This window comes from Myodes glareolus, chromosome X, assembly GCF_982192425.1.
Source record: "Myodes glareolus chromosome X, mMyoGla1.1, whole genome shotgun sequence".
In the NCBI taxonomy this organism is placed as follows: Eukaryota; Metazoa; Chordata; class Mammalia; order Rodentia; family Cricetidae; genus Myodes; species Myodes glareolus.
The window spans coordinates 39087466-39106097 of NC_142053.1; the positions used below are offsets into that span (position 1 = coordinate 39087466).

An 18632-nucleotide genomic window follows, 5' to 3' on the forward strand; every position below is an offset into this window, starting at 1 on the left:
CCAATGAAGAACACGTTCTCTTAAGTGTCAACCCTTTACTCTCCCAGTCATGCTCACACTGTGTATTGCTTGGACGTCCTGTCTTCATAGTCCAGAATAAGATAAACTTCGGCCCAGAATTAAATAGATCAATGGAGAGGTTGAATTTGAGAGGTATCTATCTCTTCAACCCAAGGGTACCCTGGAAAATGGAAGTATGGGAAGTAACAAGCAACCCCTTCTACCCCCCCACCCACCCCCTGACCCAACACACAAACACCTTCACAACCCCGTGGTGGCTCTTGAAATGGAAGGGGAAGGAGGAGGCAGGCAGCTTGCATTAGACACAGTTTAATCGCCTTCAAATAGATTAAAAGTTGTGGTTCACACCCCTTACTGTCCCCATAAGTTGTCCAGACAAGACCCTGGCTTAGAAAGAGAAAAACACAGGTACTCTAGGAAATATAGCCACATATAATACATAGAACTTCTTCCCTGAAATAGCGCAGGTCCTGAGCAGAGCTGCCTGGGGGCCACAGTCCACCCCCAGGGTGAATTGGCTCGTGGACTCTGCCGGTGGAAGTGCTGGAAGAGTAGGGCTTGGATGAAGCCCCTGGTGTGGTTACCATTGCCAGAGGTGGGCTGAGGCCTTGGAGTGGAACACCCGGGAGGGTAGCAGTGCTGGGCTTTCCCTCACTCAGCCAAGGCTTAATGGAAGAACTGTTTAGCCTTTTTGTTTTGTTTTGTTTTCTATTTTTTTTGAGGGGATGAAGAGGGATAGGAGGGGAGAGGAGAGGAGAGGAGAGCCTCTCTGTGCCTTGGCTTCCCCATTTGTGCATTCAGGGCCTCTGTAGGCCTTACACAAGAAGTCTGAGGGGTAGTGTTTTAATGAGCACTCAGGCTTCCTCTGAGGAAAAGGAAGCACCAAAGTGCAGGCTTTTATTACTGCCATTCCTGCTCCCAAAGGAAGCAGGTGTCAAAAAAAGAAAATTAAAATGGGCTAATGAGAAAAGAGGGGAGATGAGACAGAGAGTGTGAGGGGCTATGCTGTTGGCATCACATCAATGCTTATTGAGAATAGCACAGGCATTGAAGTTTCTGGAGAACCTATGAGAAATGTAAATTGTTATCTCTACTATGACTACTTACATATATCATCTAATGGGGAAAGAGTGGAACTTGGATGTTAGAGAGTGGATGGGGGAGGGGGAGAGGAGAAGCTACACAAATAAATACAAGTGGAAGGTACCTGCCCTATTCCTAAAAGGATTGGCTGGCAATGCTGGCACTTTGTAGCCAGGAAAATCCTCCAACCTCACTCTCCAATCCTCATTAGGTCTGAAGGAGTCAAGAGCCCAGTTAGGATTCCCTGGTCAGAGGTCTCTGTGACTGCCTCTGGACTCAGGACATGCAGCAGCTGGAAAGGACCTGAGTCAGTCTTGAGCAGCTTTAGCCCAAGAATGAGACCAATGGCCCCCAGCAGGAGAGCTAGGATCTGGAGGGAAGAGAAGGGGAGTCCAAGGACACCTTGTGGCTGAGACCATGGAAAACAAGTGCCATGTCCCAAGAGACCCATTTGTCCAGTTGCCAAGAGGTAACTGGCATCTTCTGCCACGGTCTTAAGTCCATAAATTTTAAAAAAAGTTTGCAGCAAGAAAATGCCAGTGTGTAATTCGGTGACTAAAGACCAAAGGAAAATAGTAATAAGGGACAGCTTATTTGCTCTCTGTCTCAGGTTGATCTTCCCCCTGAATTCTCTCATAGCCCTAATGAAACACAAACAAAAGTCTCTTCCATAGACAGGCTACTTCTCAGCTTCAGTCGCCTCCTGTGGTGGCTCTGGGGGCTCTGGAGGTGGCATCTCTTCCGGAGTGGTGCTGTCCTCCGGCATCTCATTAGAGTTCATATGTTCTGTTGAGGCCTGAGAAGTAAAAGATATCAGATTCAACGCAAAGTTCTCTTAAAATCTAAATGCAGACAATCCAAAGGCATTGACTTCTTTCTTAGAAACCTTTGACTCCAATGACACTAAGATATGCAGCCATGGTTACCAAACTCAGACCAAGATCATTTCCTCAGCAGAATGTGCCTGCAGCTTATTTGAGGTCTGTCCTTAAACTGTTATGGACAGATGTTTCCACTATTATAAATGATGATACTAAGAAGTACCATGAATAATTACATGCAAGCATACCCACCACAACAGAATATTGTATTGTGCTTATCTAACAAGGTTTGACCTAATGATTTTCAATTCTGTTTCTGTCCTAACAGAGAATTTATTAGAATAGTGAGTTGAAATCTATGAAAGTGGTTTCAAATGATACATATGATCTAAAAAGTCTCCTAAGTGATTCTAATCCTGTCCTATATTCAGCTGAGAACCACTAACCTATATCATTATTATTTGGAATCAGCCTCATCAGAAAAATGATATTCAAGATGGTGACAGTAACATGCTTGCTGTCCTCTAAAAAGCAAATGAAAAATTTAGGGGAGAAGAGAATAATATTCCTACAAAAAGCATGCACATGAAATAAGATGATATTTTGAAACAAAGTTTAAATCTAAAAATCTATTAGAATGAAAACATATTTGGTTAGATTTCAGAATATGAGACTGGCATACAAAGATTAGTTATGTGTCTCTACATTCCAATGAGCAATGCAAAAATGAAATTAGGAAACCAACTTCATTTACATTAATGTCAAAAAGAAAATATTTATGTAACAAAAGATTCATTTAGAACTATAGCATCAAAGAAAACCAAAATGAACAAAAGGACAGCCCATGATTTTTGGTAAGGGTTCCCTTTCTACCTGGCAGAAAGCTACTGTCCCACTGTATCATGACATGTCAGCAGGCATGAAAGTCAAAGAGACAGATTGGCTCACTCTCTTTCTCTCTGTGTGTCTCTGTCTCTCAATCTCTCTCCTCTGTGTGTAGATGTGCATGTGAGTGTGCAAGCATTACAAGTACCCTACCACTGAGCTCCACCTCCAGCAAAAGATAGTCATTAACAATGGCTCAGAAAATTTGTGTCATGGTGGCAGTATTCCTCAAATTGATCTGTAGAGTCAATATAATCTCTATCAAAATTCCAGCTGGTTTCTTCACAGAAACTCATAAGCTTTAAAATAATCCTAAGGCCCACCTAAGATTTCAAGAAACCAAGAAAAGCCAAATCAATCATGAAAAAAGAATAAAAATTAAAGGAATAGTATTTCCCATTTTAAAAACTTCTCAGTGCTAAAGCAGCAGAGACAGTAGTATACTATAGGAATAAGAACAGACATATAGATCAACAGACTATAACTGAGAGTTCAGAAATGAACTCACACATTTCAGTCAATTGATTTTCAAAAAGAGTGTCAAAATAATGAGGGAAAGGGAACAATCTTTTCAACAAATGGTAGAAAGATAACTGAATATCCACAGACAAAAATAAATAAAACAATGCATACTCCCTACCTCTTCACATGTATAAAAATTAACTTAAAATGGATCAAAAATATAAATGTAAAGGTTCAAACTATAAAACTCTCAGAAGAAGCAGAGGAATAAATCTTCACAACCATGTATTAGGTAATGGTTTCTTAACGTGGCACCAAAATCATGATCAATAAAAGAAAAGAAAGAAATTGACATAAATTTAGAACATATGGGATGCAGAGATAGCTCACTGGGTTGATGTGTAAACATAAGGACCAGAGTTTAATGGGTCTCCTAACCCAGGGTAGGAGAAAGTCAAGAATGGTGGCAGACACTTCTGATCCCAGAGAATCTAAAAACAAACAAACAAAAATACAAGCCAAACAAATGAACAAGCCATCAAAAAGCAAATCTGGAAAGCACTTAAGGAACAGTAAAAAGTATCCTCTGTCCTGCTATCTGCCTACACACATGAAGCAGGATAGGAGTGGGTGGAGAGGGCTGAAGGGATTGGGGGAGAGAAAGAGAGGGAACAAACAAAAGATCTGAATAAACAGCTCCCTTGTGAAGATATACAAATTACTAATACCTATATGGAAAGATGTATGCATCATTAGTCATCAGGGAAATGCAAATGAAAGACAATGAGATAACACATCACATCTACAGAGGCTAAAATAGATCAGATAACCTATCAGATAATGCTAGAGGAAGTGAAAAATGGTGAAAGCACTTTAGAAAGCATCTCAGCAGCATTCCAAAAGATGTAAATGTTTTATTTATATAATTGTGTTACCACTTCTTTCAGCAATTTCACTCCTAGGAATACAGCCAAGAAAAATGAAAGCATATGTCCATGCAAAAACTTGCACAGAGACGTTCATAGTAGCATTGCTTATAATAACCAAAAGGTGGAAACAGGGCTAGGGAGATGACTCAGCAGGTAAGGGCACTTGCCAAGTAAGCCTGATGACTTAAGCTTGATCCCTGGAATTCACAGTGAGAAGAGAGAATTGATTCTAAAAGTTGTCGCCTGACCTCCACATGCACACTGTGGCATACACATGCCCACACTCACACACACACACACCGCATACACACACCACAGTAATGATAAATAGAATTTTAAAATAAAAAATGTATCAGCATTCAAAATGTTACACCTGGGCAGGGAGAGCTCATTGGTACAGTGTTTGCCTAGTATGTATGAGGCCCTGAGTTTCATCCCCAGATCTCATTGCTAAGGTACACAAGGTTTCTTTTCTTTCTTATTTATGTATCTGTTTGTTTGTTTTTCTAGACAGATTTTTGTTTGTAGCTTTGGAGCCTGTACTGAAACTCTCTCTGTAGACCATGCTGGCCTCGAGCTCACAGAGATCCACCTGCTTCTGCCTCCTGAGATTAAAGTGGTTAAAGGCGTGTGGCACCACCACCCAGTGTATATAAGGTTTCTTAAGGCAGAGGATAAGTAAATGTTTTTTTTTATTTGCAACAATCATACACATGTTAGTATACTACACTAGGAAACTGTACATTTTAAATAGACATTGCATGGTATGTGTATTGAATCTCAGTAAATCTCTTAAAATAAATTTCAAACTGGGAGGTGGTAGCAAGTGCCTTTAAACCCAGCACTGGGGAGGCAGAGGCAGGCGGATCTCTGTGAGTTCAAGGTCAGCCTGGTCTACAGGGCTAGTGCCAGGACAGGCTCCAAAGCAACGCAGAAAAACCCTGTCTCGAAAAGCCAAATATATAAATCAATAAATAAATACATACATATAGTTCAAATAACTTTTAAGAATTTCAACCCAGGAGAATGCTCACAGCATCCGCATATTATACCAATGTAACCACATCACTAACTCTTACATGGTCCTCTGGCCACACCTTTGCCTCTACAACATTGTATGTTTCCCTAATCAAGCTACTCTTTACCCACTGAGCAATGCTCTGCTTTCTTATCCCTCATCTCCACCAGACAATAACTTCTTTCAAGGAAGGACATCATTCAACTTGCTCACTGGTGTATCCCTTGAACCTATGAAAGTGCTGGCACAGAATAACTCATTAGTATGTGTCAAAGAAATGAATAAATCTTAATCTATGCCAAGGGCACAAAGATCTGAAGGCACTACCAGGCCAGAAGCAGAGACAGGGACTCTGGGGAGCTTAGGATACAAAATCACAGTTATATTTTGAAGCTGTAGAGGTAGCCTACATGGTCCCTCTCACCAACACAGCATAAGTCTGCAATACTTACTGGACTCTGTGGCAAGAGGCTACTGCTGGTCTCTTGAGTACTTGGAGGACGACTTCCATTTTCCTCCAGTGGCAAAATACCCCTTCGATCCAACACACTGACAGAGACAGGAGAATTAATCAAGGTCTTTGGCAGCCACTCTTCTACCAGCTCAGTCCCCACTGAATCTTGTTATGTACATTAGAAAGTACAAATAAGCCTTTGGCAATCTCTTCTGACCCTAGCACACATCTACCTTCTATTTACTCTTCCACAAACTAAAGGATGTCACATTAACCAGGGAACAAACAAATGAAATACCCAGCCCATGGTTTATGGACCATGTAGCTATAGTGCCATGTGACAATTCCCAGAAAGACCTATTTGAGATCAAGAAGCTCCATTCAGGAGAATGCAGCAGAGCAGGCAAGAGGATGGGTTTGAGTAGTTAATCTTAGTAGTCCAGAACACTTTTGTTACTTGAGTACCTGGGGGGCAGGGGGCCACAAAGCACTTCACAGCAGTTCTTCACAATGTTGCCATGGCTGTAGGGATTCTGCACACGATTCTTCCCTGTCCATGATCCTTTGATCTAGAGGATAAAAGCCAGGGCTTACATTAAAAAGTTATGCTGGAGAAATACATGCAGCATGGGATAATGGAAAAGTTCAAGAGGTGGATAATGGCAATCATTGCACAATAACATGAATACACTAAATGTCACTGAATTGTACATTTAGAAAAGCTGAAGATGTTGGGCATAATGGCACACACCCTGTAATCCAAGATTTAGGAGGCCAAAGATGGAAGAGTCTGGGTGCTAGGCCAACCTAGTCTACATAGTAATCTCAAAATCCCACAAAATAAATTAATAAAAAATTTAAAATGGTTAAGGTCAAATGGTTAATGCTTTAATATATATATATATATATATATATATATATATATATATATATATATATATAACCAAAATTAATGACAAAAATAGGGGCCAGGGAGATTGCTCAGTAGGTAAAGCCAATTTGCCATCAAGTTTAATGGTCTGAGTCATCAGGACTCACAAGGCAGGAGAGAACCAAGTTTCCCTCTGAAAAAACGCAAGTGCTGTCATGCATGCACACACACTAATGAATAATTAAAAAGAAGCAAATAGTTGAACATGAAAATTGTTTATAAGAGTAAGAAAAAGAAAAATGAACATATACTATTTTTATTCAAAAATACAGTGTATATAAAAACTTACAGAGACTGTAACGGCATACACAAAGCCTGCACAGGTCGAGACCAGGCAAAATTCTAGCTTGGAGAAGGGGAAATAGACACAAAGTCCTACCACTAACCAAGAAGTTATCTGCAATTGATACTTGCTGGGAGGGAAGTCAGTTTTCTCCAGTGAGTGTCACTGGATATAACAACCACTCTCCAGGGCAGGCCCCATGCCCTGGAGTAGTGCCAACACAAAACAGACTCTGTATTTTGTTTTTTGTACTCTTTGTTTTGGTTTACTTTCCTTTGGTATTTTTATCTTTTTTTTTTTAGTTTGCTTAGAATTTTGTTGTTTTGACTTTTTTCTTTTTTTAAAAAAGAAAGAAAAAGAACATGAAGCCAGATGGGTAAGAGGTGGGGAAGATCTGGGAGGAGTTGAGGAAGGAAAAAGAATATGATAAAAATACATTGTATGAAAATTTTTAAATAAAATTAAATTTAAAATACAGTGTATGTGTAAACAAATAAGATCAAATCTAGACAAGTTTAGAAGAGTATAAATCATACCATTAACAAAAGTGAAATCTAGAAGGTAAAGTTATGGGGATGTATTTATTTGTTCAAGTATATTTTTCTCATATCCATAATAAATGTGAATTGGTAATTCATTAAAAGTAAATATTTATTTGGTGTAATCATCCTTCTGTATTCTAAATTTAGAATAGCACCAAAAAGCCTTCATTATTATTTGCTTGTTTTTAAGACAAGATCTAGCTACGTCACTCTATAGCCCAGAGTAGCCTTCAACTTGAGATCTTCTTGTTTGAGTATCTCTAGAAACCATTGTGATTATAGGAGCATTCCATCACATTAGGACTTCAACTAGCCTTTAAGAACCTACAAATAGTTAAAAGACGTTGTGCCTATCCAACTTTTCAACCTCTTCCTAATGTTCTACAGGCATTCAGCTCCAAACAAAGCTGTTTGCCTTCTCTTCTATACCTTTATTTAACAATCTCCCAAGCCAGGTTTCTTTTCCACTTGTCTCAACCTTCCAGGCCTTGGAGACATGGTTTCCTAGGTGACTAGAGAATGGGCACGGAGAGAATATATAGCAAGATAAGAAAGCTGACTCACGTCTTCATTGGTTGTCTGGTTGAGAGCCACGAGGAAAGTGTGAAATCCAGTCAGTCCCACAACAGACCAGAGTGTGAAGAAGCAAATGAGAACTTCCAGAACAGTGAGTTTAGGTTAAGGAATAATGAAGAGCTCAAACTAGGGAACCTGATGCTTCAGTTCACATTTGTGATACTAGTTATACCATCTTTACATCTTGGAACAAGTATCACAAAAGTCAAATTACCTGTATATAACTATACATGAATTCTAAACTTCACTGGATATGTCCTTTATGAAAGTTAATGCATTTCTGCTTATTCACTATGAATAAATCTCTATCATCTCTAGCGTGTAGCATTTGACTGTCATCGGTTCTTCGAAGAGGACATTTAGGAAGGTGCCAAAGCTAAACAATGTTGGCCACCACTGCTAATAAAAATCCCACCCAAGATAAACTTTATAAATGAAAAATCAATGGAATAGAAACAAGATGTGGTTTATCCAAATCTCTTCTAAATCTCTTTTTCAGAACTGTAGCCACTGCACAAAATAAGCCTTCTCTGGAACAGTAGGGCAGGGCTCCCAACAAATAGCACAAAAGTGTATTGAGACAGACGGTAGTCCTTAAGGCTGCACCTGGAAGGACTCTTGAAGGAGAGGAGGCAGCCAAGAAAGAGGTGAGGGGCAAATTTCCCTTAAAGTCCTGACCATTTTCCATTCAAGTTGCTAACACTAGGACTACACTTGTTAATTTTAGGCTTTGGCATTCACTAATGTCTGGAAAACTAGATAGCGGGAGAACTGCAGGAAGAAAACATGCTGGCAAGCAGTTTAAGATGCTTCACAGGGATAAACTGCCAGGGGAGGATATGTTCCAGGAGTTTCTTTCAATGTCTCCAGGAAGCCAATTTTCAAGGATTCTGTGAAATTGGGAAGAGGAGCAGAAATAAAAATTAGTAACTTCAGTCAAAACTATAAAAAGCCCCTTAGTATCTACTCACTTCCTCATATTCCTGTCCTGTACTACACTCTGGCAAAAGAGAAGGTCCCATCGAGGCAAGGATAAAGAGTTTCCCTTTCACCTGCACACATGTGGCTTGAGTTCTCATTTCCAACACATTCCAATGCAGCGCTAAGCACTGGTACAGAGCTGGGAGAAACCAAGCATTAGGTTCCTTTTCCTTTTCCCAGTTCCCAAATATGGACATGCAGTGTCATAGTAACAGATGAAAGAAACCAGAAGTACTCTAGAGAAACCTTCTCACAGATGCCAGCTTAGAGCTCATCTCTTTTTAAGACCTCTTGCTTAGCTCCATTCTCTACTTTGTATGTGTGTGTACATGCACATGAGGGTGTGTTTTCCATCTCTGAAGTATATACCATGAGCCACAAACAGGTAAAAGATATACCCACCACAAAGGTATATCTTGCAAAGCAGAATGAGAGGATGTGTAGAGGCAAATACATGCCCAACCTTTTGTATCACTTCAGAACCTCTCAGTATTCTGGGTGTGGCTCAGGAATTAGGGCCCCATTCTCACCAGCAGACAGCCAGGGAAAAGGCCAGAATACTCAGTAAATATCTATCTACCAATGTAAGTTCAGATTGGTTATTGCTCAAGAACAGACAATAGTACTTCTGTTTGCTCCTGGGGTGTCTTCCTAGCAGCAAAGAACCACCACAAATCCATCTTCCCCCTAAGTTACCCCTCAAGCCTTTCCCCACCTGACTCTCACTCCAGTGACAGATGCTGCCCTGTATACTCACTGAGGGCCACGTAGACGATGTTAAAGGCGAAGACATAAATTGTAAGGAGGGAGAGAGAAAGAATGAAGAGGTAGAAGTAGCGGTAGTTCCTCTTTCCAACACAATTTCCCACCCAGGGGCAGTGATGGTCGAAGCGCTCTGTGGAAGAAAGAGAGTTCAATGACAGACTCAAAAACAGAAGCCACTCCACCAGCCACATGGTACCCAACACAAAGAACTCAAGAAGCTGGGCATGGTGGAGAACACCTTTAATCCCAATACTTGGGAGGTTGGGACAGGTAGATCTCTAGGAGTTTGAGGCCAACCCAGTTTACGTAGTGTGTTCTAGGCCAGCCAGAGCTACCTGTCTCAAAAAAGAGCTACATACACACCTGTCTCAAAAGCAGGGGAAGGGAAGATAACTACAGTTGACATTCTTCACTTTATCAAAATGTTTTCACCACTAGCTCGTTTGATTTTATGGTGGCTTATCGTTGTTGTCAACTTGACAATATTGGTAATCAACTAAAACTCTAAAACTCAAGCTGCTGGACAAATCTGTGAGGAATTTTCTTTCTTTCTTTATTTTGGTTTTGTTTGGTTGGTTTTGGTTTTTGTTGTTGTTGTTGTTTCTTGAGACAAGAGTTTCTCTGTAGCTTTGGATTCTGTCCTGGCACTCACTGTGTAGACCAGGCTGGCCTCAAACTCACAAAAATCCACCTACTTCTGCCTCTCAAGAACTGGTATTAAAGGTGTGCACCACCACTGCCTGGCATGAATTTTCTTAATCATATTGTTTGAAGCAGGAAGAATCTCCCTAAATCTGGGCTATACCTTCTGATGGTAGTCTACATAAAAGGACATGGAAGAAGAAAGCTTTTGCTTTTTGCCTATTCACCCTCACTCTTGCTGGCAAGTTCATCTATCCTGTTGCAGAGGCATTCCTTCACTGATAGCAGTACATACTTCTTCAGATTCCAACATAGACCTAAGACTAGGAATCCTCTTTGACTCTAGCACCATATTGAAATTGCTGAGACACCCAGAGTCATGGACTTAACAACTACTTACTGGATTCTTGGCCTTTTCATTAGGAAGCTACTGTTGGACTAACAAGACCATAGCCTGTATGCCATTCATATATATATTTATTCTATCAGTTATGTCTCCTTAGAGAACCCTGACTAAACAGATCTTCACAACTACACTGGATATCAGTTCTTAAAAAAAATTCTCACTTTACAGTTCAAGAAACAAAGGCTTTGAATAGTCTAATGGTCGGGTTATTTTGTCAGTTAAGGGCAGAGGCATTGCTTTTTCCAGTAAAAACCTTAGCAGGTGGATTTACTAAATTCAGAAAATAAATTTGAGAAATAAACATCATGAGTCTTTTTACCTGTATTCATTAAAAATATAAATCTACAATACACTATTCTTAAAACTGGAATATGGAATAGGTTGGGCGGTGGTGGTGCATGCCTTTAATCCCAGCACTCGGGAGGCAGAGGCAAGCAGATCTCTGTTTGAAACCAGCCTGGTCTACAAGAGCTAGCTCCAGGACAAGCTCCAAAGCTACAGAAAAACCCTGTCTCAAAAAAACCCAATAAAAACACAAAACAAACTGCATGGACTAGCTCAATGAAACAGAAAGAACACAGAAATGGACTGTAGACCATGCAGAAATTTACCATCAAATAAGCACACCATTATAAAAGAAAGTATGATTCCATGAACAATTGTGAGACAATAAGCTAACTGGTAGAAAATAAAGTTACTTTTTTTTCTTCACACTATTTGACAAAATAAATTCCAGATGGATTAATCGTTATAGGCAAAAACAAATTTAGATAACAAAATAATTACAAAGACTAGATATTGGACTTTCCAAGCACATAAGTAATGCAACAAAATGTAGAGAACAAAAAAAAACAAATTTTACTAGGGAGGGAGAGGCAGGAGGATCTCCATGAGTTTAAGGCCAGTCTGATCTATAGAGTAAGCTCCAGGACAGTGAGGACTAAACAAGAAACACTGTGTCATAAAACCAAAAGAAGTCTCTTACTTAAAAAAAATGACTTTCCATACACTAAAAATACTAGTGAGACAGCTCTGTGGCAAAAGGCACTTGCCTTGCAAGCCTGACAACCTGAGTTGGCTCCCCAGAGCTCACATAAAGTAGGAGTGAATCAATTCACAATGTTGTCCTCTGACCTCCACACATTCCACGGCACACAAGCCCCACCCACATCAAACACACACGTAAAAAAACATTCTCTCTCTCTTTCTCTCTCTCTCTCATAAAAGGAAAAACTAGAGAGAACAAACATATATGCCTAATTTTGTGAGAAATCTTTCTAAATCAATAAAAAAATACTTCCTCAAGAAAAGTACCAAAGACTACTAGAAATTTACTAAGAGAGAAGTTCTCCTTTTTCTGTTTGAGTTTTTTGTTTGTTTGTTTGAAGACAGGGTTTCTCTGTGTAGCCCTGGCTGTCCTGGAACTCACTTTGTAGACTCAATCTGCTTGTCTCTACCTTCAGAGTGCTGGGACTAAAGGCGTGTGCCACCACCAACCCAGCTTTGTTTTTGCTTTGTAAGACATTATCTCACTATGTAGTTATAGAATGGGGTCTTAATTCAATAGGAATTATGTCCCCCTCTGAAGAGGATGTGACACTAGAAATGTGCGAATGTACAAAGAAAAGGTGTGAGGACACAGCAAGGAAGAAGCCATCTGCAAGCCATAGAAAGAGGCCTTCCCAGAAACTAACCCTTCTGTCACCTTGATCTTGGACTTCCCTGTCTCTAGAACCATGAAATATATACATTCTGTTGATTAAACAATTAAGTCGATAGGATTTTGTAGTCATAACTCAGGCAAAGATCCAGTTACACAGTCAGAATGAGAGACCCTGTCTCAAGAAAATAATTTGGGAAGGGAGCATCAAGATGGTTCAGAGGACAGAAGCATTTGCTGAGTAAACAAGTCAACCTCAGCTGAATCCATGGGGCTGACTTAAAGGTAGAAGGAGAGAACCACATTAAAATGTACTCTGTGGCACATAAGCACAAATAAACATTACACAACACAAATACACACAAATTAAATTAAATTTAAATTTAATCTGAAGTGGGGAGAGCAATTAAGAAAGATATCCAATGTTGACCTTTAACCTCCAACCACACATGTACACAGCCACAACATACACACACACACACAGACATACACACACAAATGAACATGTCTACACACATACACACTCACAAAAAGTAAAATGAGCCTCTTATATGTGGAGAAACCAGAGAATTAGTGTAGAGATTCCTCAGAAAACCAAAAATAAAAGTACCATAATAGTCAGCTATACCACTGGGTATATACCCAAAAGAATTTAATACGTCCTCCACAGAGATACTTGCACATCAGTGCTTACTGCTGCAGTACTCACAATAGTTAAGATAATGGATCCAATCTAGAAGCCCATTAACAGATGAATAGATATGCTAGACATATAACAGTCGAATTCTATTCATCTGTAAAGAATGAAATTAAGTTGTTGTCAGGAAAATGGATGGAACTAGAGATGATTATGCTAAATAAAATAAGCCAGAGTCAGGTGCTATGTGTTTTCTCTCACATGAGAACAAGATCCATGAGTGTGTGTGTGTGTGTGTGTGTGTGTGTGAGAGAGAGAGAGAGAGAGAGAGAGAGAGAGAGAGAGAGAGAGGGAGAGAGAGAGAGTTGAACAGAAATTACTGAGGCAAATATGAGCAAAGCGGAACGATACATGTAGGTGAAAATGGCATAATGAAACCTATTATTTTGTACAATAACTAAAAATTAAACAAAGATGGGAGATATAACCTGTAATAAAGTGCTTGCCTAGCACGTGTGAGGACCTGGTTCAACCCCCAGTACCACAAAACCCAGAAACTAAAAATCTTTTATATTATATCATGTCTTGTTTTACAAACAAAGGAATTAGAAGGAAATACAGCAAAAATAGAGTGTAAATGTAAAATTGAGTTTTATTTATATTTTTATGTCATCCAAATTTTTTAACACAGCATAGTATTTTAATTGACTTTTTAACAAAGAGGTTGATGGCTGGAGAGATGACTCAGTGGGTAAGAGCACCTTCTGCTCTTCCAAAGAACCTGAGTTAAATTCCCAGCACCTAAAATAACATCTCATTACTATCTGTAACTCCAGTTCTAGGGGCTCCAACACCTTCTTCTGGTCTGAGAATACCAGGCACACAAGTGGTGCACAGAAATACACACAGGCAAAAGTTAAGATAAGTTAGTATAAAATAAAAGTTAAGATAAAATAAAAATGAAATGGGGGTTGAGGGAAAGTTCTGTTGTAGTGTTTTCTGTGCAAGCATCAGGACCTGAGTTAGGCAACTCCCAGACTCACATAAAAAATATAAGACATGGTGGCACATACTTCTAATCCCATCACTAGAGAGGCAGAGACAAGGATATCCCTGGGGCTCACTGGGCAACTAGGATAACCTAATTTGGTAAGTCATAGATCCCGTAGAGAGACCCTGTCTCTAAAACAGGGAGGAATGACACCCAAAGCTGTATTCTGGCTTACATATGCATGGGCAACCACACACACATGAACACACACACAAACACCTCTAAAGGGGGGTTAGTTTTTGAAGAACAGTGAGCTATGTATTAATCAAAAATAAGAATGCAAGAGTAGTACATCTCCTTGCTAAAGGGTTACAATATGTTTTTTCAAAAAGAAGAACTGTATAAAGAAAACTGTCATGCTCAAGCGGTTAGCATCATGCCTAGAATTATAGATATAGTCTCATTTTAAGCAAACTTGCCATATAAAAACGTTGAGAAAATGCAAATTTATAAAGATCTATGCTTTACCATATTTTTAGCGCTGCTTTCAACTTGGTTATAGAAGCTGTCCCACCCACCCCCACAGTGGCAGGAGTCAATGCAGACACTCAGAACTTATCAAAATGCTGAGAATAAGTGACTGCTGAGCTCAGTCATAATGAGACATCTATATTGAGCCTATTAATGCTCAGAGAACTTCATGGAAGAAGGAGAAGGAGTACAAGAGGCGGGGGATTTGGAATGCTGTTTTCTGAATGAGCATGACAGGATCCATTCTACTCATGAACAGCTTCTAAGGTTACCTGTACAAAATCAAGCCAGCTAATTCCACACAGATGAAGGAGGGGCTCATGAGGCTCCACCTTTAGCTGAGAAGCCATCAGCAACTGATGACTGCTGGGAATGGAGAGTTGTTTTTTTCTTTAGGGGTGTGGTTGCCAGATAATAAATGACCCCATATCCATGTACATGCAGGCAGCACTGATTGGACTCAGTGGGTTATAAAGAATAAAATAGGGGCTGGAGCGATGGCTCAGTGGCTAAGAACACTGACTAACTGCTCTTTCTGAGGACCTGGGTTCAATTCCCAGCACCCACATGGCAGCTCGCAACTGCCTGTAACTCCAATTCACACCAATGCACATCAAATAAAGTGTTAAATGAAGAGGGCATGAAGTTGGGAGCGGCATATGTTGGGGGTTCTGGAGAAGGTCAAGAACATTGTATGCATTATGAAATTGTCGAGAAAAAGTAAAATACAATTTTAAGAAACATCCAGTTTTAATATTTATCTCTGATTAGTAGGGGTGGACATATTTTTACATCAATTAGATAATTAAATTTTCTGTTTTATGACCTGTCCATGTTTCTCACAGAGCATCAGTGCTTTTCAAAAACCAATTTATAAGCTGGTGGTATACAATTTATAAAGGTATAAGCATATGCCTTTAATTTCAACACCTGGGAGAAACAGATGTGCAGATCCCTGTGCGTTCTAGGGCAGCCTGATCTACATAGAAAGTTTCAGGTCAGCCAGAGCTACACAGAGAAACCCTGTCTCAAAAAGTTAATCGTACAATTTTTCTATTTTTTTTTAATGTGCATATAGGTTTGGCTACAAACATTCTGCATGCCTAGTACCCACAGAAGCCAGAAAAGGGTGTCAAATCCCCTGGAACTGAAGTTACACATGCCATCATGTAGGTGCTGGGAATTGAACTCAGATCCTCTGGAAAAGCAGCCATGGCTATTAACCACTGAGCCATCTCCAATCCCATGTATGAGTTCTTTTTTTTTTTTTTTTCTGAAACAGGGCTTCTCTATATAGCCCTGGTTGTCCTGGAACTCTCTTTGTAGACCAGGTTTGGCTCGAACTCACAGATATCCACCTACCTCTGCCTTCTGAGTGCTAGGATTAAAAGCATGTGCCATTATACCTGGCTGTATGAGTTCTTTATATTTAAGAATATTAATAAAGAGAGGGATGGACTGGAGAGATTAAGAGATTAAGGGATGGGCTGGATGGCCTCAGAGGTTAAGAGCACTGGTTGCTCTTCCAGAGGTGTTGAGTTCCATTCCCAGCAACCATATGATGGCTCACAACCATCTATTGAGATCTGGTGCCCTCTTCAAGCAAGCAAGGATATATGCAAGCAGAATACTATATACACAATAAATAAATAAATCTTTTAAAAAATAGAGGGAATTCTCCATGAAACCTTCATATCACACTTTAAATATTGTTTGTATTCCATTTAAAATTAGTTTTGATTTACAGAATCTAACCCACATTTCAACTTGGACCATATTAAGGAATATATATCTCCCCAAACTTTGCCTAAATACCTGGCTTGTAGGAAGAAAGCAAGGTTCTCAGACATGGTACAGCGCATACAGAATGTTCAAATTTCATCAGTGATAACAGCAGCGTGACCTATATACCTATCAATGAACACCTTTATTATCTGTGTATGATCTTCCGCAGAGTTCAGCACAAAGTAGGAAGTATGTATAAGACTCATATACATAGACCTTGCATTCTGCACATCTATACACATATAGTAAGAGCAAAGACATAAGAAAAAAAGATGAAGACTTGAACATCAGACCTTATCAAGCATCATCTCATGCCAATTACACAAACTTACACAAAGGAACTTCACTGTCACCATCTATAAAATGGGGGTGATATTGATTTCTAGGGGTTGCCATGAACACTAAATGAGAGAAAGGGCAAACACTCAACCCAGGGGCAAGCACTCAGCCCAGTGCTTAATACATAGTGGGACCGCAAAGATCACTTTTGCCATAGGCCTTCCTCAAAACTGCCCTCTAGTGTACAACGACATTCTCCCCCTTTGTAAAGTGGGCCACACCTGACAAGGAATGAATAGAAAAATTAAAATTTCCCAAACAGGTATTGTTTCCCATTGATCAGAGAGATTTTTTTAGACCAGATCTCCATAAGTATGCTGAGTTGCTGTTGTGTAGGAGCTTCTTTCCTATCTAAATCTACCTTGTTTCTCATCTGAATCTGCCTTCTCAATCCCATTGAATTTTCCCAAGAACTATTGGCCACTCACTGTGAGACCCCCTTGTTCAACTGAACCTATCCTTCATCCCTTTGGTTTTACTCACCCACACAGTTGTCACAGATGCTACAATGGGAGGCCCGAGGAGGCCGGAAGATCTTGCATGTATAACAGTATTTCAGTTTCACAATCTGGTTGTTTATCTGGAAATTTTTAATACGAGGAGGTGGTCGCTGGCCCTGTGGCACCGCACCATTGGTGGCTTCTGTAAGTCAGTAAAAAGAAATTTAATTCACTGCTCTCCTTTGTTTGAGTCCAAAGTCTCAGTACCTCTCCAAAAGTTATAGAGGCCATGAAAGGCAAATGATCCTCTTTCCCACACAAGTGCTACTAGACTAGAATTTCAACATCACACAGCATCCCCCACATGTCTACTAAATGTCATACAATTTTTACATGTGATGTACACGTAAGAAGGTATTTTTTCAAGGGTATTGTGTTTGTGGGGCAAGTTGATTACAAATAAAAAACATAAAGAAAGAAAAATGGCAAGAAGATGAAACAAAGTATCTAACTTGACTAAAAATTAGAGAAATGAAATAAAATATAGTCTAGCATGTTGGACACATGCCTTTAATCCCAGCACTCAGGAGGCAGAGGCAAGTAGATCATCATGAGTCCAAAGTCAACCTGGTCTTTATAACAAGTTCCAGGCTAACCAGGGCTACACAGTGAGACCCTATGTCAAAAATAAAAAAACTACCAAAACACAAAAGTACTTTTTCTGCCTATTATAATTAACAAGTATTAAAAGATGATAAATGCTCAGTGTACCCCCAAAAAGGTCAAATTTATTTCTTACCAGTGAACAACATACTAGCAGCTACCATAACTTTAAATGCATGTGCTTTGTAACCTCATAATTCTACTAGCAAAATTCAAAGAGAACTACAAAGCATGGTTATGCAAGAGTATTTTAATAATGTCCTTTTTAATAGTAAAAACTGCCAGCAAGGCAGCACATGTCTGCTATCAAAGCACTTAGGAGGTATAAGCAGTAGGATCAGGAATTTGAGGAAAGACTTGGCTACACAGCACATTAGAGACCAGCCTGGGCTACATGAAATCTTGTCTCTAAAAACAATGTCTAGATGCAAAGAACATGTTCAAAGTACATTATATACTACTATGAAAGTGTCCTTGCAAAACCTAGTGCCATATAGAATTCATATATGCCAATTAAAATATTTCGAGGGCCTGGAGAGAGACAGCTCCTCAGTTAAGAACATTTGCTGTTCTTGCAGAGGGCTCAGGTTTAGGTCCCAGCACCAAAATGGAAGATCAAACCTGCTTGAAACTCCAGTTCCAGGGATCTGATGAGGATCCTCTTCTCTATGGGCACTGCATGTACATGGTGCGCTTACATACATACAGGCAAAACATCCATACACATAAAATAAAAATAAATATATCTTTAAAAAATTCTTTCAAAAACAAACAGGAGTAGGGGCTA

The 18632-nt window shown here is 39.6% G+C and overlaps 1 protein-coding gene across 1 annotated transcript in view; it reads right to left on the reverse strand.

The window, feature by feature from the left end:
- Nucleotides 1-314: 314 nt before the first annotated feature.
- The window catches only part of Zdhhc9 (zDHHC palmitoyltransferase 9), a 32368-nt gene continuing 14050 nt past the window's right edge, over nucleotides 315-18632 (reverse strand). Inside the window, exons 3-9 of the mRNA XM_087903017.1 lie at nucleotides 17226-17384; nucleotides 9744-9881; nucleotides 8847-8895; nucleotides 7994-8096; nucleotides 6139-6242; nucleotides 5672-5768; nucleotides 315-1900 (exon numbers count right to left, since the gene is read on the reverse strand). Coding sequence (XP_087759143.1) covers nucleotides 1784-1900; nucleotides 5672-5768; nucleotides 6139-6242; nucleotides 7994-8096; nucleotides 8847-8895; nucleotides 9744-9881; nucleotides 17226-17384 — 767 coding nt within the window. The 3' untranslated portion in view covers nucleotides 315-1783. The remainder of the gene's footprint in view (nucleotides 1901-5671; nucleotides 5769-6138; nucleotides 6243-7993; nucleotides 8097-8846; nucleotides 8896-9743; nucleotides 9882-17225; nucleotides 17385-18632) is intronic.